The sequence below is a fragment of the Pseudochaenichthys georgianus genome, chromosome 17, assembly GCF_902827115.2.
Source record: "Pseudochaenichthys georgianus chromosome 17, fPseGeo1.2, whole genome shotgun sequence".
Lineage (NCBI taxonomy): Eukaryota > Metazoa > Chordata > Actinopteri > Perciformes > Channichthyidae > Pseudochaenichthys > Pseudochaenichthys georgianus.
Window position 1 is genome coordinate 25,581,572 of NC_047519.1, and position 23,465 is coordinate 25,605,036.

The window sequence follows — 23,465 nt, forward strand, 5'->3', positions numbered from 1 at the left end:
TAAGAGACAGTCAGAGTTTTCCCTGTGCTGATGAGGTGTATACGTTTGTCTCAACACAACGCCATAAAGTCAGCACAGCAAGATGCCTTCCTCAACACATTCAGCAATAAACTCTCTGTATTCCCATGATGCAACAGCCAATCTGGTGAGGGGAGGAACATCAATCATCGCAGTTAGGTTTTCCTGTCTCTAGTCGGGTTCGATTTGACAGCCTGCCAGCTTCAGAATATCGAATCACTCAATAGTGCTCCCCCATTCCCTCCACCTCCGCTACACCAAACAATCATTATCTCCCCCCATCGCGGGTCCACGCAAGCTCCACAATGAACATCATCACGGAAGTCAGCGCTCAACTCCCAGCTCAGGGAAAAGCAATCTTTTTCCCTCTCGTCCCAAGAGCTCTGGGTCTCATTCAGACTCCTGACTCCTGGCTTAAAGGAACAGGAGAGGAATATTGACTGGAAATGAAGACGTAGGAAAAGCTGTGCGATACAGAATGGGCCCAACAGAAGCTCAACAATGACTATGACCTACATGTGCCTCTACACAAGAGGTAAGTAACCAGGCACACAGGTAAACAGATATATGGCTGGAGGGACAAAACTGTCCTCTCCTGTTGTTGAATGTACAGAAAGGTCTCATGTGTTATTCATCTGAAGCCTTAGCTCCAGGCAGGAGAGGGCTGAACAACGGACTTATGTCACAGCAGACATGTTGTCTTTTAAAACACTGGGAAATAAATAATTGATGGCAGATTTTTCATTATTTGTTCTGGCTTCAGGGCAGTAATGTAGTGATTGAAGACTGAACCTATATCTGGGAAAATATAGGTTTCCCTATAGAGGTTTAGTTAAAATTAGTTTTGTAGGAGCCAGGGAACATGATTAAAGGTTTACATGTGTTATTTATGTTATTTGTGACTGATTGAACTTGGCTGCTGTAATGTATACAAATTAAACAAAAGAGATGTAACATTTAAAGTGCTTTTTAAAGATGCTGGCAGGCAGATTGTGTCATCTTTAGACAGAGAGAGGCTCGATGATACTAACGCTAATGTATACTGCTCCTGGCTGAAGCTTCATACGTAAATGAAAGACATGAGTGAAATAAATCTTATCTAACTCTGACTCCAGCTTCTTTTCAGGACCGAGAATGATGAAAGCTCAGCTACTGCATCAGTACAGAGATCTAAACACTAACACACACTATCCTTTTCCTCCCTATAGTGACACAAATGTTGCTACACTACAAAAGCTACAGTGGTTTTTCCTGTTGTCCCCTCCAATTTTCACTACGCTGTGTATGACCCTGGTGACTTTGCAGCTCTGCCTTTTCCTTGCCATTCTCTCTGTTTTCATGTGTTTTTGTACCAGTTCCATTTTGTGCTTGCGTGTGTGTCTGCAGGCCTCTCAGGGGTGTGTCGCTGCTGTATCATGGTGTGGTCGATAAGCGTAGCTGCCCATGTGACACAACGGATTACTGCTGCCTGGTCTCAGCCCAGAGAACGACTGCGAGAGGGCTCGGGAGAAATGGCAGCTCCGTTCTGCTGCTCTAATTCTAGCTGACGGAAATTTCCTTCACTTGCTTTTAAGTTCTGTCTTCATTATTAATGATCTACGCTGGATGATTTTCTCGTTTGATTCGGAGAAAAAAATTAACATTTGTAAACATGAGGCAGGGCTGCGAAGTAATAGAATACATGACACTCAGTCAAAGAGAAGATCCAAGGTCTTGCTCAAAGACACTTCAACTCAATAGAACATCAATGCAGCTGGAGGAACAGGCATGACAACTGAAATACACGCTCTGGTTTCTCCACACACTCTCTGCAACCATTATAATTACATTTAAAGGTCACCTATTATGCAAAATCCACTTTGTCATGTCTTTTATCATGTGTCCCCTCTGTGTAAAGAGATTCTGAAAGTTTCAGGAAAAAATATTTGCTCTCTTTTTGTCCGTTTATATAAAAACCTGTCTGAAAATGAGCTGATCAGATTTTGGCCACTTTATGATGTCTCTATTTAACTTTTTTTGGCTTGTGTAACCATTAGCCAATCACCAACCAAGGTAACCCCCGCCCACCTTATCTCCAGAATCTCCTCCTAGAGCACCATTATGTTCTTTTTAACCAAATATCTCTCAGAGGGGCGTGGGGAGGGGCTCCGTATTTTCATCTACAGTAATAACAGACAGAGAATCAGCACTTTTGAAACCAACACATCCTCACTCCCAGGTCGGCCTATGTTGACGTTATGTCAAGTCCCCTGCCGGCTTTTTCCAACGCAAGGGGGGGGGGCCTTAGCGTCCATTTTCAATGCAAGGGGGGGGGCCTTAGCGTCCATTTTCAACGCAAGGGGGGGGGGCCTTAGCGTCCATTTTCAGCTTTCCGGGATGTCCATGTGCTTCTATGGACGCTCATGGAAGCACGGCATTCATTTGTGTCGACTGCCCTTAAAGGCAATGTGAGCGTCCATTCTCATTGGATAGCGGAGAATTGTACACCTGGAAGTAAATATTCCCCTTACTGACGATTGATTTTACAGTGATATCTGCACTACTCATCGACTAAAAAACACCAGATTATCCTTGTTAATTACACAACATTGATTGGTTTAAATTGTGTGCAATGCTTTTGTATTTTTCCCCTTCGATTCGGAGAAACAAATCTTTTTTCGGAGTAAATGATGGCAGAAGACACTACACTACCCAGAATCCCCAGCTATCATTTCTCCCTGCAGAAAAAGAAAACATGGCCGAACTTCGTTTTATTCTGGGTGTAAAATGCCTATTTTAAAGTTAGTTTGGCCATTAAAATGCGTTTTGATGTCATTTGATGCGAGAAATATGAGTTGTTATTTCAGATTATGTGTGCAGTGGATGTACATGATCTTTAGTTTGCTAGTTATTACGAAGATTACTTCAGGAAATTGCGTCCAACGTTTTCATTGTTACCAAGGTGGTAGCTAGGGACGCTGCTATCGATATTATTTCTGTTATGTTGTGTAACTGTTTAATGGTGTTATCTTTATTGCTACCCCCTTCCCCGTCAATGTATAGTGTTGGTCCACAGCGCAAACATATTAGTTAACAAAATCCGCATCTAAAGATACGTTATTTCCCCCTGTGCAATTCCAGTCTCACATCTCACAGCACATCGTCATTAACAAATACCGGAAACAGACCGAAAACATTTAAAGAAAAGAAAATAATACCTTATTCCGAGTGTGCTTGCTTTTCTCTTTGAAAGTCATCACATAAAAGGCATTGTAATACACAGTTCGGCTGCATTACATATTACATATCTGCCGTAATTCTGTATTTATAGCCCTGATGAGAAGACAAACATGAGGAACTGAAAACGTGACGTGGATCATAAATATATCAGCCATTGAACAACATCTTACATTTCTTTTCACACAATACGTCTCCTTGCCGTATCAACACTAATTCGGCTCACTTTTATATTTGATCCAATTGGTAGATAGGCTGTATTTACACCATAAAGGTGCACAGATGATATAAAGAGACACCTGGTGGTTAAAGCATGTTATTGAATTTCATTATTTTTATTATTAGATATTAATAGGATTCCTATAAAGTATATTCATTACTCGTTATTCTCTACTAATAGTTAATTAAATACTGTATATAATGACTATTTTGCACATCCCGTTCAAGATTTCAAGATGTTCTAAGGTTTATTGACATATCTTATAGGCCTACACAACTATGGTGTAGTTCTGCACTGAATGAAAAACTTGGGTCGCAGGTTCCTCAACAGTGCATTACAAGACATCTATCAATATGTGTGCATACCTCCAGCAATGTTAACTATGTTGAAGCACTTATTTTAACTGATATTATACATAATGTATTATACTCTTATGATGTATGCAGATATTTCATCTCCGGCCTTGTCAGGTATTGAACAATCAATAAATAAAGAACACAGAATTGTTAAATATAAAACACAGAATTTGTGTGATTATACTAAATGATTTTCAAATAAACACCACTGCATATTTAACTGTTACACATGCTGATGTAACGCAAATGTTCCAACTTGGGATCAATAAAGTATATCTTATCTTAAGCTGATCGATGGCTACTGCCATATTTGCAAAATGTGCCTCTGAACCTTGACAAGTGCATGTTTCAGGCTTATCAATTAATGTAATGTAATGTTATCAATTAACATCAGGAGGGGTCACAAACCCTTAGCAAAAAAATCTATAGAATACTATTGAAAAATCTATGGACTAATTCTATAGAACATTTCTGTAGAATACTACAGGATTTTTGCGGATATACTATAGAAATTGCCTACGTGTTTTACTATAGATTCTGGGAAATAATCTATAGAAAAATCTATGGACACATTCTATACAAAATGTCTGTAGAATACTACAGGATTTTTGCAGATATACTATAGAAATTGCCTACGTGTTTTACTATAGATTCTGGGAAATAATCTATAGAAAAATCTATGGACACATTCTATACAAAATGTCTGTAGAATACTACAGGATTTTTGCGGATGTACTATAGAAATTGCCTACGTGTTTTACTATAGATTCTGGGAAATAATCTATAGAATACTATAGTATAGAAAATATACACTGTAGATGGTTTTTTTGTAGAAAATAGTCTATAGAATCCTATAGAAAACCCCATGGATGCTTTCTATAGAACTGTTCTGGAGAATACCATAGAATTTGTGACCTATATTCCATAGAATCTATTGATGTTTCTATAGAATATCTGTAGAATATACTGCAGAATATTGGCAAATATTCTATAGAATGTACCTATGGATTTTACTATAGATTCTGCAAAATAATCTATAGAACATTGCTATTGTTTTCTATAAAATGGTTCTGCAGAATTTATAACATTAATTTACGGGAATTGTCCTTAAATATTTTACAGGTTTTACAGATGTATCTGCTCTTTTTACAGTCAATAACGTTTAATAAAAGTACAGCACTAAAACTTCTATGGGCAAAAAAACCGGAAAAAACGGTCAAATGACTGGCAGCAGGCTGCCAAACAAAAACCATAAAATTAAAGTAAAAATACTTTAACTGAAATAAAGTGCAAAAGCAATTAGTATACAGAAATTGTCCTTAAATATTTTAGAGGAAACTTTCCTCTCTTTTCAAAATCCATTGTCTTAAAATGTTACATTAAAATACCTTAAATAAAGTTCTGATGAGAAAAACAGTTTTTTACATTTTCTTTTATTAGATTTGTATGATCAAACACTAAAATAAATACAGAACCTAAAGAGCTAGAATACTGTTATTTTACAGCTTTTTTCCAACATATTCCAATCAAACAGGTTCAACAAAATGACATCACAAAATGTTCTGTAGGAAACAATTACTCTGAAAACTTAAAAATATTTGTAGAATTATAGTACAACTAATGAATACAGCATTTCATATTTAAACATCATACTTATAAACAGTAGAAACAAAAAGTAAGTTGAATTTTTTAAGATTACTTTGAAACATTCAACTGAAAATAACAGAAATGGCAAAATGGCGACATATGTTCACATTGTCAATGTGAAGGAGCAGTGTGCAGGATTTAGTACGTCTAACAATGGGGATGTAGGTTCCAACCAATGGATAACTTGTTCACTCACCCTCCTATCCCAAGTTTGTAGGATAATGTATATTGGCTGCAAAAAACTTGAGGCCCAATCATGTTTCCTCTGTCCATTCTGTGCTACTGTAGACGTGGCAGTGCAACCTAGAGGACAAAAAGATCAGAATTAGAAACGGGTTTATTGCCAGGTATGTTCACACGTATGAGGAGGTGTCGTACATACAAATAAAAAAATGTAAAAACTACACAGATAGCGAACTATATTAAGAAATAGAATGCAATAAATTATAGAATATAAAATATTGGCAGTAAGCAATATTTAAACATTGCATTATTTACCATCCTGTGATCTCCATGCAGAGTCTGCGTTGTGGCTGAGGTAAAGTGTCAGTGGGGGGGGGCGGGCCTTGTTGAGGTGCCGAGAGGTTCTGGTCCTGATGGAGAGAGGTTTTGGTCCTGATGGAGAGAGGTTCTGGTCCTGATGGAGAGAGGTTCTGGTCCTGATGGAGAGAGGTTCTGGTCCTTATGGAGAGAGGTGTTGGTCCTGATGGAGAGAGGTTCTGGTCCTGATGGAGAGAGGTGTTGGTCCTGATGGAGAGAGGTTCTGGTCCTGATGGAGAGAGGTTCTGGTCCTGATGGAGAGAGGTTCTGGTCCTGATGGAGAGAGGTTCTGGTCCTTATGGAGAGAGGTTCTGGTCCTGATGGAGAGAGGTTCTGGTCCTGAGGGAGAGAGGTTCTGGTCCTGATGGTGCGCAGCCTCCAGCCAGAGGGTTGTGTTGAAGGCAGAGCTGAAGTCCACAAACAGGATCCTGGCATAGGTTCCTGCTGTGTCCAGGTGCTGGAGGAGGAAGTGAAGTGATAACTATTAGTAAACCATAATGATGGATGTTATTATCAGGGCATTGATTATTTCATAAGTTTAGAAGGGGGGAACATAGTCTAACAACAGTTAGCTTTTGTTAATTTTACCTCGAGACAAACTTGTGAGACTTGTTTCTGAAATCCCTTTCTCTTAAAGTGAATAAATAAAAAATAAAACAATGGAGGTGACCCTAAAACTAACCACTGGATTGCTTGTCTAACATGACCTAGTCCATAAGTGAGGTAAGGGTGGGAACAATCAAACACACTCTCCCAGGCACTACGTGTTAGCGAAGTACAACTGGGATTTCGAAGAGGAAGATATGCTTGCTCAATTCTTAATAATAAAGAAAAACCAACAAATTGAGCACTTGAGTTTTCATTAGCAGCGCCTAGCTACAGCTGTGGAGCTTCGGTCAATACCACTAATGCCCCTTTCACACCAGCGCCTATTCAGCTCCGGCTCGGAGCTAGAGCCTGAAAAGCGCCGGGTTTTCCTGTTCACACCGCAGCGGCGCCGGCTCTTAGCTCCGGAATCTGCTTCATTTCCAGCTCCAAAAAATTGTCGGTCCAGAGGCAAGAGCTTTGGAGCTAAGAGGCGACGTCGCTTACGTCTCTCTTACGTCGAGGCGTGCAGGAAACTAAACCCACCTCCCATGGGTCGACTGTTATGCCTGCCTACAAGCAGTGTGCTTATAAAACACACTTTATAAAGTCAGGCAACACTAACCAGGCTTCGTGTGATTCTGTTTATTTGTACCTTACTTTGACTATCCGTTCACTGTTATCGATCATTGTGGAGAGAGGCAGACGTGTTGTTTTGTATTATTGCAGCTATCGGATGCAAGTAGTCAGTTTAGCTTCGGTTGCTATGCTAACATCACCCGTTTTATACCAGAGAAACTTTCATAACAGTGTTGTGATACCAAACAGCGTCAATTCAGACTGACACACATTCACTTAGGCTAAGGGGAACTGGGGATATGCATCAGCTGCTTGTGTGAGTCGGACAGTGAATACTTTAGAGCGGCCGCTGCAGTGTGAGCTAACCGGGAGCTAACGGGAGAATAAACTCCAGTGGAAGAGCAGCCAATACTGCAGCGGTCGGTAAATGCTGCAGAAACACATTAATAAACAATGAACCACGGCACTCTGGAGAAAAGTATAAGGTTGGAGAAGTCGTTATTCAATTTATTCTGGCTTCATGTGATTAAAAGCAACACGATCATCGACCCGACGCAGTTGTTGTTGTTGTGAGCGCCGTAATGGCTGCCGTTGGGGAGCAAATCAGCGATGTAAACGGTGACGTCATGACGCAGCAGGGGCAGCTCTGGAGCGCCAGTGGGCGGTGTGCACAGAGCGGGAGCTGAAAAGGGAAACCGGAGCTGAACCAGAAAAGCTCCCGCTCGGAGCTAGAAACTGAAAAGCGCTGGTGTGAAAGCTGCATAACAGTCTATTTCCTTAAAATGGTACATATCGATGAATCTATATTTTCATCTTCAGGTGATTCAATCTGCATAATGTCCCTGTACAATAAGATTCAAGCATTTTGTAATCCAGTGAGGAAATTCAAGACCAGTAAATATTGATTGATTAAACAACACTAAATAAAATGTTAGTGCTTTCTTCAAACTCAGACTCTCTGCTGCGGCTGTACCTCAAAGACAAAACAATTGTCTTATGATCTTTGTTGAACAAGGTCTGATTGTCCTGTACATGTACAATGTGGGGTATTTTTAAATACTTTACTAAACCACATTCAATACTATGTTAGACACAAGTTAGTTATTACTCACATATCAAAGTCTTTTCATCTCCAAGATGGAAGAATAGCTGGGTGCTGCCTGGAGAGACTGATGAGGGACACAGGCTGGCGTCAGCAGCTTTCCACACAAAGCCATCACATCTTCTCTTCCATAGTCCTTGCTGTCCACTGGTGCTCTGTAAAAAGAGTGAACATCACAGCCGTCATGTTAACCCTTTCTTACACAACAACATACAACCAACATGTGTCAAAAGTGACCCGAATTAGTTTTAATTGTAAATATCTTTGCAATAAATTACTTTAACCATTCAGGATTCCAGGTATTCCTCAATTAACCTGTTTTGGATCAACACCAATTTGTATTTTTCCCTTTCTTACTTTTTGAATAAAAATAATGTTTGTATCACTACACTTCTAAGGCACAACATGGGTCAAACATTACCCGTATTATTTTTGCTATGTTATTTCATGCATGGCTGAGTGTTTCTTTACTATACATTTTCAAAAATAATTAATTTTAGCAGTGATTTGGACCAAGCATGTATGATGTAGTAATACAAAAAGTATTTTAGTTCACACAGTGTGACATTAGCTAGTCATGTTAGCTTGTAATATATAGAGCAGAGCTAACTAGCAAGTTAGCCAAACGTTAGCGGTTAGCTGTTTATGCTATGCTAGCTGTTACTGAACATTAACAAACTAGATTCCGCTATAAGAAAGCTGTGAAACTTTACATTAAACTTGGCGACAACATTGTGACACCCCGCTGCATGTTTATGTGTAATTCTCCCGTGTTGGAGACGAGAGGGTGGGGGGGCAGCACTGCAATAAACTGTAAGCTAACGTTAGCAGCCACCTGTTAAGCCAGGTTTTCCGGGCGCAACATCTTGCAAGAAACAGCATGTCAGGGCTTCTTAACATTTAACAACCTATTAATGATGAATACCAACTTAACGGGAAGAAACTCAGCTAACTAGAAGAAGAAATGTAACCTTAAATAAAAAATAAAACATTCACAAACTAAGGATTATCTAAATACATATTTAACTCCATTACAGTTGCAGGACTCACCAGATCTCAAGTCTTCTGTTCTTTGTTGACGTCCCGATGCTCATATTTAACGTGTAAAACGATCCCGATATAAATCCATAAAATCCTGCAGCAGACATAGAGACAGACAGCTGTAGCTTGCAGGAGGAGACCCACTCAAACTGACGTGGATGTTTCAAATGTGAACGACAGGCGCGGACAGTTCTCATTGGCAGGTTTCTTCGATGACGTTTATATTAACCAATCAGGAGTGTTGTGGACTCATTCCAAACATGCCTGACTTGTCTGCCGTGTTTTGGCTGAATTCTATTTCAATTGCCGTAGCTCTGGCTGTCGGCCAGAAACCGAAAACCATACATTATACTGTAAAACTAAGGCTTATTACTGTGTATTGACCAATGGGAGAAAAAAAAAAAACAGCAACATAAATAAAACAAGGATAACTGTGACTTGTTGAGTAAATAACAGTGTGTGTTTTAAACCTTGATCCTCCCTGCAGAAATGTCTCCACTTTCTATCATTTTAATTTGTTTTAATGATATTGTCAACTGTAGATGTTTACAATATAGTAAGTTAGGAATTTAATGAGAACATATTTATTTACTTTTGTTTCAACATTGGATATTTTGTGTTTGTGGTGGATTCAATCGAATATTGAGAAAATTATGTATGTAAAAAGGTTTTAATTACATTTTACGTTTTTTTTAGTTGACGCTTTTTTTTACAGTTTTATGATTACCTTAAAATTACAAAGAAAATCTTAAAGTCTTATAATAGTAATACACTTTTATATTACGAGGTACATATTTAATTACAGATAATACTTTTTATTTGACGTACATCTGCATTTATTTTCTGAAAGTGCAAAGCTACTGTAAATATTATATAGTAAATTTACTGTAAAAAAAAAGGAAATAAACGTTATTTGTGGTTATTGTCAAAATACTGAAAATAATGTTTTGGGTTGTTAATTTATAGTTAATATCTGCCATTTTACAGGATTTTGCAAGTTATTTAAAAAAACATGATACTTACTATAAACATTTACAGTTATTTCCTGTAAAATTACGATCTTTTTTCACAGTATATAATAGACTGCAAAACAGAGTAGAGTACTGCAGACTCCAATGAGTTGTTTATAACAGACTCACACTAACAATAGATATTGTTATATGTCACTTAGCTTTAATCTCCAGTTGTAACAGATAATTAGTTACATAACAAAAGTGATCAATGTATACATACAGATGCAGTCACAGAAATTCTGGAGCATTGACATCAGATTACAAGGACAGTGACATTCATTCAGTTTAGAGTTCCATTCCAATATGTTGTATGGTTGTATATGGTTATGTATAGGTTACATAATTTAATTGGGCACATAATCCAGTATACAGTTGTAAAGATTTCAAAGGGACCCATACAGCTTTTGCAAAGCAGCTCAGTTCCACAAAATGATGTAGATTACTATGATTTTCTCTATTCCAATTTAAAGACGAGTTTTATAGAATTCTATAGAATTCTATAGAATTTAGTATAGGTTGCATCAGAGAGAAAATGTCATGCATGTTTTCTTTGAATGCTATAGATTTCTACAAATTTCTATAGATTTCTATAGATTTCTACAGATATGTCATGAGTCGGTTCTGTCCTATAGAATTCTTTAGATTGTTATAGTTTTAATTATAGAAGTTTATAGAAAAGTACACATTTATAGTATTCTACAGAATGATCTAGAGATTTCTATAGTATTCTATAGAATTCTTTAGCATGGCTTACAAATACGACTATGTTCTATAACATGCTATAGATTTCTACAAGATTCTATAGGATTCTATAGGATTTTATAGATTTTTTTGCTACGGGTAAGTCCAGCTGTTAAATAAAGCTCTTCTGACCTTAGCTGGCGTGTGGGTATATATATTAATACTGCCCATTATGGGCACCAGCAATTTCCACCCATTTATTAATTATATGTTTTAAATGTGAGTGTTTCCTGTCCCCTAAACCTCCAGGGATGTACACAGTTTAATACTGGCAACTTCTTATTATGGGAAATACGAAAACGTCTTTTAAAACTACAACTCCCAGTAGAGACGTGCCATAGAGAACATGTTGCGAAACAGAATAGCCAGCATGTGTAGTTCTGGGGACGGGGTGGGGGAGGGGGGGACGCGGTGGACCCGTTCAAATCCAGTTTTGAACAGTCTGCCGTGGTTCCATCCCATTTCAAGTGCTGTTCGAGGCTCGGTAACCCTCGGAGCACACTCTCCAATCACAGAGCTTGAGGACTATCACGGGGTTTGTCAAACAGAGCACATGGTGTAGTCCAAACGATAGCTGGGGATTCTGGGTAGTGTAGTGTCTTCATTGCCTTTAAGGGCAGTTGACACAAACGAATGCCGTGCTTCCATGAGCGTCCATAGAAGCACATGGACATCCCGGAAAGCTGAAAATGGACGCTAAGGGCCCCCCCCTTGCGTTGAAAATGGACGCTAAGGCCCCCCCCCTCGCGTTGAAAATGGACGCTAAGGCCCCCCCCCTTGCGTTGGAAAAAGCCGGCAGGGGACTTGACATAACGTCAACATAGGCCGACCTGGGAGTGAGGATGTGTTGTTGAAACAGGGCTGAAACAGAGGGGATTATGGGATGCTGCAATGCATGATCTGTTTGGTATTTCAGTCAAACACTTCAGAGACATGTTTTGTATATATCTGAGACCTATAATATATTGATGAAAAACAGTATAATAGGGACCTTTACATTTCCCCTTTCTTGAATTAAATGTGGCAATTAGAAAGATGCTCCTGATGATTTATTGTCCCTATCTGCCAGAAATAAGACCTTTGTCAGTGTCTGCAGGTCAGAAACCCAAGGTGACCGTGTAACCTTTCCAATCCTAATGAGAGCTGACATTTTGTTCCTCTTCCTGGATCTGAATGTGACGCTTTTAGCAGTGGCAGCTGGCTGGTTTCAGTTACTAAAGCTGTGTAGGAAACCATAGCAACTTGGGTTTTTGTTGTTTTGTGTTTTTGTTCAAGTAGGATTTTAGGCTTTAACCGTGCTTGAGGCACAGCAGTCTATGTTGACGTCAACAGTACAGAGTGGAGTTGGTGCATTGATTGGAACACAACAGTCTCTCGTGGCAATACAGAAACAGTGCTTGGAAAAGCCATCATAAATGCTGTCCTGCACGTGCTTGGCATTTTAAACAACAATGAAAAAAACAAAGGCAAACAACCCTTGATCTATAATGCTTGCTCTTTCCTCCCTCCAAAAAAGCTGCACTGCTGTGTAACAACCACACAACGATAAAAGCTAATTTTCTACTTATAGAAAACATAGCCTGAAGCTTTAATTAAAAAAAACTGAGACACACACACCTCACACAGGAACAAAATGAAATGGGAACTAGGCAAGTTAAAAGACAGTTATATTTAGTGACACACTCACCTTAAGTTAAAAAATAAAGTTACGTCTAAATCCCCTGTGCGGGGATATGACTGACATCAAGAAGCAGGAGATCAAATAGAATGAAAAAGAGGAGATTATTTGACTGCATGAATATTTAATCTGCTAACTTTTGACCACACAGATCGCAGCTACAGTTAAAATGAATATATCAAAGAAAAGAAAAGAGGCTTTTGGACGTGATGTGAATAAATCATTTTTTTAAATGCCTGCATGGAGGCTTAATGACAGCCGATGATATGTTTGAATCTACCACAGGAGACTGAAGCTCTGCATCAGCCGTTCTGCAGGATCCTCGTCTCATCAGGGAGCAATAAGGCTCCTTTGTATTTAAACACTGAATAATATCCACTGTCAGCTCATGTGATAATACAGTGCATCATCACTAGAGAGGCAGCGGCCTGCTGACGCACTGTTGACAGGTCTGTGGAGGTGGGGGGGGAGGGGAGGGGCGGAGCGGCAGAGGATGATCGATGGCTTGTCAACACAGTGGTGATGTGCTGGGGGGGGGGGGGAAATAGGTCTGTCATCAGCAAACGAACCCCTGGAAAAGGAAAGGGTGATTTTCATTAGGAGTCAAATAAATGGTTTCATAGTGGACAAAGCACAGACAAGAGAGGAGAGCTGCGTCATCTCCAGATGGCCGTCAGAGTCAGCAGTGTGTGTGTGTGTGTGTGTGTGTGTGTGTGTGTGTGTGTGTTCCCAAAGCTCAAACAGCCTCACCCTCTCCACCTTTGAAACCATGGCAACGCCGAGCGAGGGGTCCTCCTGCCGAGGATGCTGCCAATCCTGAAGGGAGGAGCAGCGCTGACAGCACGTTCGCCTTGTGTGCCCTTTCCCCCACATGCAGTTTAAAGGGTCCTCACCCCCCCTTTGTGCGCTTAACTTTGTAATGGTTTGTGAGAAGGATTCTAAAAAATAAAACAATATTGCATCTTCTATTTAAGATCATACTATTATCAAGTTTCAGCAAGGCAAGACCGTAAAGCTGCTTAAATCACTATTTCTAAACTGACAGTACACATCAAAAAAGTGTACTATTACTTTACCATAAATGCCATAAAGTAAAAAAGTCAACATCATTGACACCACTACAAAAGTCATTACAGAACTAGAGCTGGAAAATATAAATGTATACCAACAAAACAAAATACCAGAGTGACTATAAACAAGAGTGCAAGGGAATTCGTTGTATGCAATTAAGCAATAATGTAAATGTGGATTATTTTAGTGCACCACACAGGTGCCTTAAAACAACGTTTAGAAGGCAAACGTTTAAATGCCTTTAGGAGTGCATGGTCCTCGCAGTCTATAATATAGCCCTCTTCAGGACCTGCCAGTTATAAAAGTCCAAATGCACAGCCTGACACCAACAGAAACCGTTAGAGTCCATTCTAGATGTAGAGATTTCCCAAAAAAGCAATAACAAAAAGGGTAAGGCAGATATTATGAAACATCGGAAACATCCCCATCTCTCTATCTTCCTTCAGTTACCATCACCGACTGTTGACTCTGATCAAAGCAGAAGGTTTTTCACCCAAAGATGTTTCTTAAATGAAGCACACATGCCATGACTTTACATCTTGTTCTAGCACTGAAATGTGTTGGATATAGTCATCATTTTGGAAGAGTGCAGCTGGAAACAAACAGCAGCTGGAAAGTAGCGTCCATTAGTAGACAGCGGTAACCTGAAGCATAGGCCTATACAGCATCTAGCCCGACCACAGAGATAATGAACACAGCCTATCACGTCTCGGTGCTCTCTTCTTTTATCTGGTCGCCCTTTATGAGCTCCGTCTGGCGGATTTATCCGAGCTTCCTTAACTCAAAGGAAGCACAGAGCTAAACTTCAAATGGAAACTGGGCCAAACCTCCTTTTTCAGATCTGGAGTATCTGTAAGTAGACAGCAAAGTCAAGTGAATATAAGGACAGGGTGTGTGTGTGTGTGTGTGTGTGTGTGTGTGTGTGTGTGTGTGTGTGTGTGTGTGTGTGTGTGTGTGTGTGTGTGTGTGTGTGTGTGTGGTGTGTGTGTGTGTGTGTGTGTGTGTGTGTGTGTGTGTGTGTGTGTGTGTGTGTGTGTGTGTGTGTGTGTGTGTGTGTGTGTGAGCCCTGGGCAGTGGTATCCGTATTCGATTTTATAGTTAAATCCCACAGTCAGGGTGATTTATGATTCACTCCCTTTGAACTCCAATTTCCTGCTATCTGAAACAGAATAACATAATTATGAGAGTACAGTAGGATTTCACCGATGTGAAACTCAAGCAAAATGAATTTATAGACGGCAGACACGCACGTCGTATAATGATGCTTTACAAGATTAAGGCTACGATACACAGCCACAAATACACCCTGAAATTCAATGGTTACACTATTAAAAACAAACTCCAGTAATCTCTTTAGAGAAATCTCATAGCTCACGGCTATTTGTGTTCATCCCCAGAGATATAGCCTACGCAACAGGCCCGGACTGGCCATCGCGAGCACCGGGAGGTTTCCCGATGGCCTGGCCTGCTAAGTGGCCTGCTGGCCTGAAGATTTTTTTATGTATGTATTGTGAACGCAACGCTGCGCAAATGTGGGTCTGACTCTGCCTCACAGAGGGTAACTGGCTGTCTACATGATGTGGCCTGCCGACATTGCCACTTTCATAGTACAGACCATACACTAATGCCCTCGATTGGTCTCTGTGTCATTCAAGCTCGGGAGGGTATGTGTGGCGCGAGCGAGCGAGAGAGAGAAAGCGCGTGCACCGGTTACGTGTAGGCTATTGTTGTTGTTAGCATCTGGTGCTAGCTAGCTGCGCTAACGGATATAAGGAGCTGTTTCAACAACAAGGTGGAGGAGACAGAGTCCTCTCCTGTCAGACTGAGAGACTGATAACTACAGCTCAGTTGAGATAAAGGACTCTGCTGAATGTTTAGATAGTTAACTTAGTTCTCAGTGGGTCTCACGGTTTGGTCACCATTCATGTAAACACATATTTCCATTTGAAGGGGGAGTGATTAGTAAAATATGCATGAATAATAATACAAAAACGTTAACTAGGTGAAAAAAGGTAAGATAAACAATTAAAACTTGTTGAGAGCTAAAACTAGTCTTTGCTGCTGCCTCAAAGAGGAGCAGGGGGGAGAGGGGGATACAGGAGAGGCTGATTCAGGGGCACAGACACACTCACAACTATAAATGAACCAAAAACAAATAAATAAACAAGTTTCAATGTTTTTTCATATTGGATATGGTATGTTATTGGTTATGGCCATGTTATTATGATTTTTTTTAAATGTATACAGTTCTGTTTCATGTGGGTGTAGTCTCTCTCTTTATTTCCCCCTCAACGTGTACCAGATTGATGCATTTAAGTCCAACATTGGAAAAAAAATCTTACCGGGGGAGAATGCCACCGGACCCCCCTATAGGATTTGAGGTCCAACCCCACTTAAAATATGTTCACATGAATAGGTTCCTAAATTGCTAGATTTGCACATTTGTTTAAATAGTAATCCATCTCCATATGTTTATTTGTTGGTAGTAGATTTAGACTAGAGGGCTATCACTATGGGCAGCAACGCTGTAAATATTGACAAATAAATCCAGCAAAATGTCACAAAAAACTGGTAGTGGCCTGGCTGGGTGTATAATTCCCGGCCTGACTTATTGTCCCAGTCCGGCCCTGCTACGTAACCTTGATTTTTCAAAATAACATTTTGCCACCAGCATCCTCGGGGAAAACATCACACTTTCTCAGTATCATACGTACATTTCAGGCAGAATCAGACCATTTAAAGTCATTTAAAAAAACATTTCCGTCATACTTTTAATCAAAAATATGTAGCCTGGGGATAATATAAAATGCTGATGCTTTATTAATCAGCATGCCAGTCTCAGATTAAGGTAGCCCTGTGGGAAAAGAGCTTTTCACTAATGACTCATGCTTTTAGTTAAACATGAATACAGTTGCTGTCAGAAAAACACAAAAGGCAAGCAGCAAGGCTTGTTTTGTGAGTAAGAATCTTGTTTGGTGATAAAATATAAATATCTTTGATGTTATCAGTATACATATAAATATGATTAAATATTAAATTATCAATTGAATTATGACACAAGCTGAATTTAGTGATTTAAATACAGCAAGTCTTCTGAAACCAGGCTCAAGGCAGGAACCCGTGATGTGCCTTAATTATAATCAGTAAAATGTTTAAATGTGTTAAGAACCTGACAGGTAACATGTCTTCAAACTCTAAAGAGGACACACAAATGGTAGCTTCACTTTGAGATAATAGACTATTTTTGATGCACTTCAAGCATCGTTGTCTTCCATTGAATAAGTCGGAGGGACATTGGTTCATTCTTTTTTTAATCAAATTGTAAGGACTTATCAATACAAGCCAGGTCATAACATGTCCCAGGATAGTCGGGAAGTGAAATCTGAGCATATTTCACCTTTACATACCAAATCCATTAATTGAGGACACTTGCAGGTTTCCATTTGCAGTAAAGGGTACGAGAAGAAACTGTCTCCATTGGTGACTCAAACTCTAATGAAAAATACTGATGCTTTCACACAGAGCACAGCAACAATTAATCAATCCCACAACAAACACACAACAAAGGAACAGCAAGAGAAAAGTCTTAATTATTGAATTATTTTTGTCATTTAAAACTGTGCATGTAAATATCTGTATGTAATAAATACATTAATTACATTTCCGAGTCCATTTTTACCCTATCCCTCTGCAAAACTAATAGAAAAAACAAAAGTGTGTTAAACTTTTACTGCATTGGAAATAGCACTTCTTGAAATGGTCTCCTCATCTCCTGAGGCTAAAGGCAATTTCATGCTCCAGCACGACTCAGGGGGACATCGGGACTAAAGGTGACCTCAAGGTTAACGGCCTAAATCTAATAAATATGTTGGAAATCCAGCAGCACAATAACAGCTCCTGGTCAGCCTTTCAACAATCCAATCTCAACGTTTAATTGCGAGAGAAAATCACGATTTTCAGTTTTTCAGCAGATCTCTTCCCATGAACAAAGAGGCTCTTAAAAGAAATAGAAGACATATGACAAGCACTGTGCACAGGCTAGGTGTTGCTGTGACAGCCAAAGCAGTGTCAGTGTACAGCCTTTTGCCAACCTTATCACATGATTCTAGATGTGACAGACATCAATAATTCAGAAGAACATCACAGTGTTTGCAGCTATTTAAAGGTTAAAGGAGTCAAGTACACTTGTGTTTGCTGTTTGAACTAGTATCATCCGCAAACAAGCAACACATTAATACACTTTTGTTTTGTTCAACTGCTAACACATTAAAATAACACATAAAGCACAATGATGGAGGCTGCCACGCAGAGAGCAAAATCTCAGCTCAAGTCTTCAAAACTCTGAACACGTTTTCTGCTTTGCACCCAATTTGCATTTCAACATGGCACTTTTTGCAACACACTGCACACTGTTCTCTACACAAGACACAGACATCTGACACAAGTGTTTGACATCTGAAAAACTGCCATTTAAACTGCCTCACTAATGGACAAATGAGTCATCACACGCTCCACCTGGCCGAACACCTAATTGCTTGATTGTCATCACATCAATCAGGATGCAAGCAACAAAGAGCTCTGGTGATTACCTGTTTTTACGACAACAATAGAAGCCTTATAGAGGCTAAGACATATGTGTGGTGTAAAAGTAAGCGCTGTTTTCAAAGTCCATGCTGAGCAATCGTAAAAACTGTCATGTCACTTCATCAGGCTAAATGGAGGCAGAGTCTATAAGACGTAAGCAGCTGTGTGTCCTTGTCCGTTTCTCTTTTTTGGTTCAAGTAGGCCTAATCAGTGAACATCTGCCTCAGAAAAAAACATCATGATGAAACATTGAGAATATAAAGCCTTATCATAAAAAGCATTTCATGTTTGATTGATTTCGATTGTACTTGCTGTTCTGTATTTTCTTTGTGTGAAATATAAACGGTTGGAAAGACAACATCCTGTTTGCCAATGGACAAAAGACAAAGCCTTACTTTCATTCTACATTCATCTCATGGTTTCAAGGCTGAATTTGTAAATCATAGGCCACGTGCTGGCTCATATGAAAACACTTGATTCCATGTTTAAGTCACATAAAGACAGATTTATTAACAATTATTATGGAAATCATATTCTTACAAAAACATTGACCAAGTCATGGACCAATCCACCAAACTAAGCGAGAGCCACCATAGCTCACAAGCAAGGGCAGCCAAAGCATAAATGTGTAAGACACAGATCTTTTCATTGTTGCTTGATAGTAGCTCTAAAACAGGGGTGTCAAACTCAAGGATTTGGCCCCCGACTTCATTTAATGTGGCCCCGCAAGAGCTTGCAAAGAATATAATACGTTTATTGTACGGTTACATGCCGCTTTACAGAAGCAGGTTGCCCATAAACTACATGTCCCACAATGCATCTCATTTTGTGACATGCATACTGAAGAGACTTGCAATTATTTGCACTAGACTTCTGTTTTCAGATGTAGTTAATTGTGAAGTTATTACCCTATCCGATAATAATCCAATGCAGAGGCAATCATGTAATATAATACATTATTGTATATATATTATCTACATGTATATTTATATAGTGTTAAAGTTACAACCGGCCCTTTGAGTGCAACCATAATGCTGATGTGGCCCGTGATGACATTTAGTTTGACACCCCTGCTCTAAAAGATACATGTATATTCTAAAATACAAGCTGAATAACAGGCAGTAGCAGGTGGAAGAGCAAGTGTTTGGTCTCACACTAAAACATCTCAACTCAACCAAGAGGCCCAGGGTTCCTGACGTCTTCCCCTTTCACTATATTTTGATTTTCTGGCTTGAGTGCATAATATGCCAACATGGTGACCAGCATAAACACCTCAAAGCTTTAACATGATCATTTAGAAAAACTGTGAGTGACAACAAAGGCTACATCCATGTGTGTTGGAGGCTATCCCTAAATCACAGTCTTCGCTGTTTCAGCACCACAGGCAGTACCAGAGGAAGGTTCACCTTACAGACACACACACACACACACACACACACACACACACACACACACACACACACACACACACACACACACACACACACACACACACACACACACACACACACACACACACACACACACACACACACACACACACACACACACACACACACACACACACACACACACACACACACACACCAAAACTGCAGATAATCACATCAGACAATGAGTGTTACATCATCCTTATCTGTCAAAAGCTGTCACTCATGTCATCTGGTACATCTGAGGGCTTTGTTCTAACCTAATTTCATGTTTTACAAAAACAAAAGTGTTAGGCCAGCTTTGACAGGCCATACAGTCAACTGAAGCAACCAGGCAGAACATGCGTATTCTAGCAAGAGTCAAGCTACCACAGCATGAAGAACAACCTTTTCAAACTTTCTTGACCCTGTAAAAGTAAAACAAATATGTCTTCAAAGATACTCTCATCCTATCACTTAACATGTGTGTGAGTGGCTTGTGTGTGTGCATGTGTGCGAACCAGTATGCATGTTTTTCTAAGTGTGTGTGTTTCTTATTTTAGCTATACATCTGGAGATTATCTTATAAACGAGGGTTATGGCTAATAAAGTAAAAGTGTCTTACATCCTCATCCTCCTTCGAGCTTTTTTTGCGATACTGGATGTAAGGTCTGCCATCGCCGAGTGGCTGAGGGGTCTTCGCCGCGTTATCCTCGTCTGCAACCTGACCACCGAGCAGGTGACTGGCCTCAGGTGGGTGCGGGAAGGAATTGGCCGTATTTATCTTCCCGGTGAATCTCTGATACAGCGAAGCCATATTATAGGTCCAGTCCAGATAAAAACAACTTACAGCATGTCACAGCCACATACAGGTCTCGCTTGAATCGTTTTTTTTATTGGTTTTCTGTGCGCTTCGAGTAGAGCCGATGGCAGGCAGACAGTTTTCACCTCCGGATGGAGCAGAAAAGATGGGGTGAAGATACCGAGCTAGTAAAAAAGCATGTATGAATAGTGAGTGACTCACAACGTGATGTGACAGACCAGTATACAGCTGAATCGTGTGCAGCGATGTCCTTTTAGCTTTGTCCAGGCGCACGGCAGACTGGTGGGTTGAAGGTGTAAATAGTTGCTCTAATCTGTATTCACAACACGCTGTCTCCCCTCTTCAGTTTCCTGATGCCTCCTTACAGCGAGATATCAGGCGGATGCGCTGAGTTTCCGATCAGATTTTTGATTCCAACCAGACTCCAGTCGATTGTCGGCAAAACACAAGAGCAAAAGATAATGTTTCGACACTTTCGGCTGTGTTTTTTGGCAGACCTCACGCAGTAACAGTGTGAAGGACACAGAGAGCCCGGCGGTGCTCTCCGCAGACGCACTCTGCATGAGAAGTGACCAGCAGAGAGAGAGCCGCGCTACTGTACTGTCGCTAGTCACTACACAGCTCCGGGTGCTGCTTTACGCACAGACATGCAACGGCACTGCGCGAGTTTGATCCGGATTCTCCTTCATTGAAACCCCGTGATGAAAAATGGGACACGTTTAAGATTTTTTTGAAGGGGTTCATAACATTTCCGACCAAATGTTTGTATTTGGTCCCAGGACAGAGCTAGAGTGCCTCTCTGTGGCGTACTTGAATAGGACAGGCTGCCCACACACCTATAGTGCAGGTGTAAGATGACACATACTCCGGTTTTTGCTCATGGTTTCTCAGATGCTTCAGCTCTTACATATTGAGTGAAATCAGAGATCAGTGAAACACATGTTTTTTTCTTAAATAACAAGAGAATATGCCCACATGCAGAACACATGTGTCCTGTCATTAGCCTATAAATAAAATGCAAGGAATGTATTTCTGTCTTTCAAGTCTTATTCTTTACTGTAATAAGTCAAACCATGAGTGTCTCTCCCCTTAATGTATGCAGTTTGCCTTCTATCAGATATTTTCAGTCAGTCCACATCCACAAGTGTTGTTCAGCTCATACATTATATTTCATGCTCGAAGTGCTCACAGAGGCCCAACGATTTGCAACTCTCCGGTAAATGCAGAATATTGGCTTATATGTGGTGCAGGGAGGGAAAGGCTCTTGAGTCAAAGTGTTAGAATATCTGCCATCCCCGTCATGAAAGCCATGGGCGAACACCCCTCAGCTTCTCACTGTGACAGCTCAAACTACCACTCCACTGGGGCCGAGCCGAATTTCTAAGAAATAGGTCATCTTCACACGGTCCAACTTCAAAGCAGCAATAAAGCAAGGCTCAAAACAGCCCCTCACATGATGCTGTTGAATAGCAGGGTTCCGCATCTCCCATTAAGTGAAATCAATTTCATGTTGTAATCTTTTGCAATGAGCACTCAAGGCACACTTACTACAACAGTAGATATGAGCATTTTTCATATTTGACTTTGAACAAAGAGCAAGATTCAGTTCATTTTATTTGACAAATGGTGAGTCATCTCCAGCTCTGAACGAACTGCTAAAGGCTCTTTGATTCATGGCTTGAATTATGAATGTAACCTATTGAATAAGATACATATCTAGAATCCCTCCTATTGATTTCAAGGTCTGGACACTCATTCAAAAACAAGAACAAAGGACGTCACTGTCTTTCTCTAATTAAAGTCTGTCCCTATCCCTCCTCTTCAGTGTGAACTCATCTTCTTTTCATTTAGAGTATGATGTGGTGCACTATTTATAAATGAATTAAATCAGAACTTTGTTGATGCTTTTGCATGCTTTTTAGCAGAGATGTGTTTAAGACTGAACATAATTATGTGCTTCCTGCAGTCTCATCTTAGACAGTGGCTGGCCTTGGTCCCCGTCATCATTTGTTTCTGTAGTTCAGAAATGCCTTTCCTGGGTGTGCGCACCCCTTGGGGAAATAGGTTTGAGTCACTCCAACCTCTCTGATAGATGTCTTTCAATCTCCCTCACCTTGTTCGGGAAGCTATTGTGTCCTGCCTGGCTGCAAAACGCTCCCCTCAGGACCACGCCGGGAGCCATGGGCTTTTCTTGAATACCCTATCGCCTCCTCGTAGATCCAGCAACTGACTGGAGCAACGCCCGCCCCCCTACTCTCACAAACATCACTGCAGTCGAGCTCTGCATTACAAGAGGCAAGAATGTGAATGTAGAGAGGCATGTAATAACAGCTATAAAGAGGATGGTAGCTGCAGCATACCTAATACCTCTGCAGGAAGCTAATGGTGCTGTTGGAGTCAGTGCAAGCCAAAAGTTACTTATGATTTGATATGGGACATTGTAATCATATTTCAAGCTCATACCAGATGCATTTGAATCCAAATGACATAATGCACTTCTGTGCACTTTATGATACTGATGAGTGATGGTTTTATGTGGCTCAGTAAACTCTCCTGGGTGAGTTTGCTTTTGATTTGCTATCTTATTATATAAGTGCTTGAAGGAAGTCATTTTATTTTGCTTCACTGTTGAAATGAAGCCAAAAATACTAGTGCTGACATATTCCACAGGGTGCTGCAACACTCTAGCCTTCAGGATAAATCCCACCACTGCCTAAAACAGTTTGTTAAAGTCTGAAGTGGAATCAAGAAGTCTGAGAAACAAAAATGGAGAGCAAACTGTTGTCCATGTAAAATGAATATAGTAAAAAGTGTTAAATAATTGGGCTTTGGAAGCTTGTTC

General features: G+C 40.2%; 1 protein-coding gene and 2 long non-coding RNA genes across 4 annotated transcripts in view; all 3 read right to left on the minus strand.

Moving 5' to 3' along the window:
- LOC117462885 (A-type potassium channel modulatory protein DPP6-like) overlaps positions 1-23,465 on the minus strand; it is a 110,594-nt gene that overhangs the window by 73,271 nt on the left and 13,858 nt on the right. The window contains exon 1 of one of the 2 annotated variants that reach the window (XM_034105243.2): positions 20,426-21,256. The exons of the other annotated variant lie outside the window; for it this stretch is intronic. Within the exon in view, the coding sequence (XP_033961134.1) occupies positions 20,426-20,617 (192 nt within the window). The 5' untranslated portion in view covers positions 20,618-21,256. Of the gene's footprint in view, positions 1-20,425; positions 21,257-23,465 lie in introns of those variants that run through there. 2 annotated transcript variants of the gene reach the window in all.
- On the minus strand, positions 5,226-6,186 carry LOC139435577 (uncharacterized). Its single transcript, XR_011644808.1, has 2 exons — positions 5,956-6,186; positions 5,226-5,760 (listed from the first exon to the last, which is right to left on the minus strand). It is a non-coding gene; the product is annotated as an uncharacterized lncRNA (long non-coding RNA).
- LOC139435578 (uncharacterized) lies at positions 6,276-9,474 on the minus strand. The gene is made up of 3 exons (XR_011644809.1): positions 9,314-9,474; positions 8,274-8,418; positions 6,276-6,454 (listed from the first exon to the last, which is right to left on the minus strand). It is a non-coding gene; the product is annotated as an uncharacterized lncRNA (long non-coding RNA).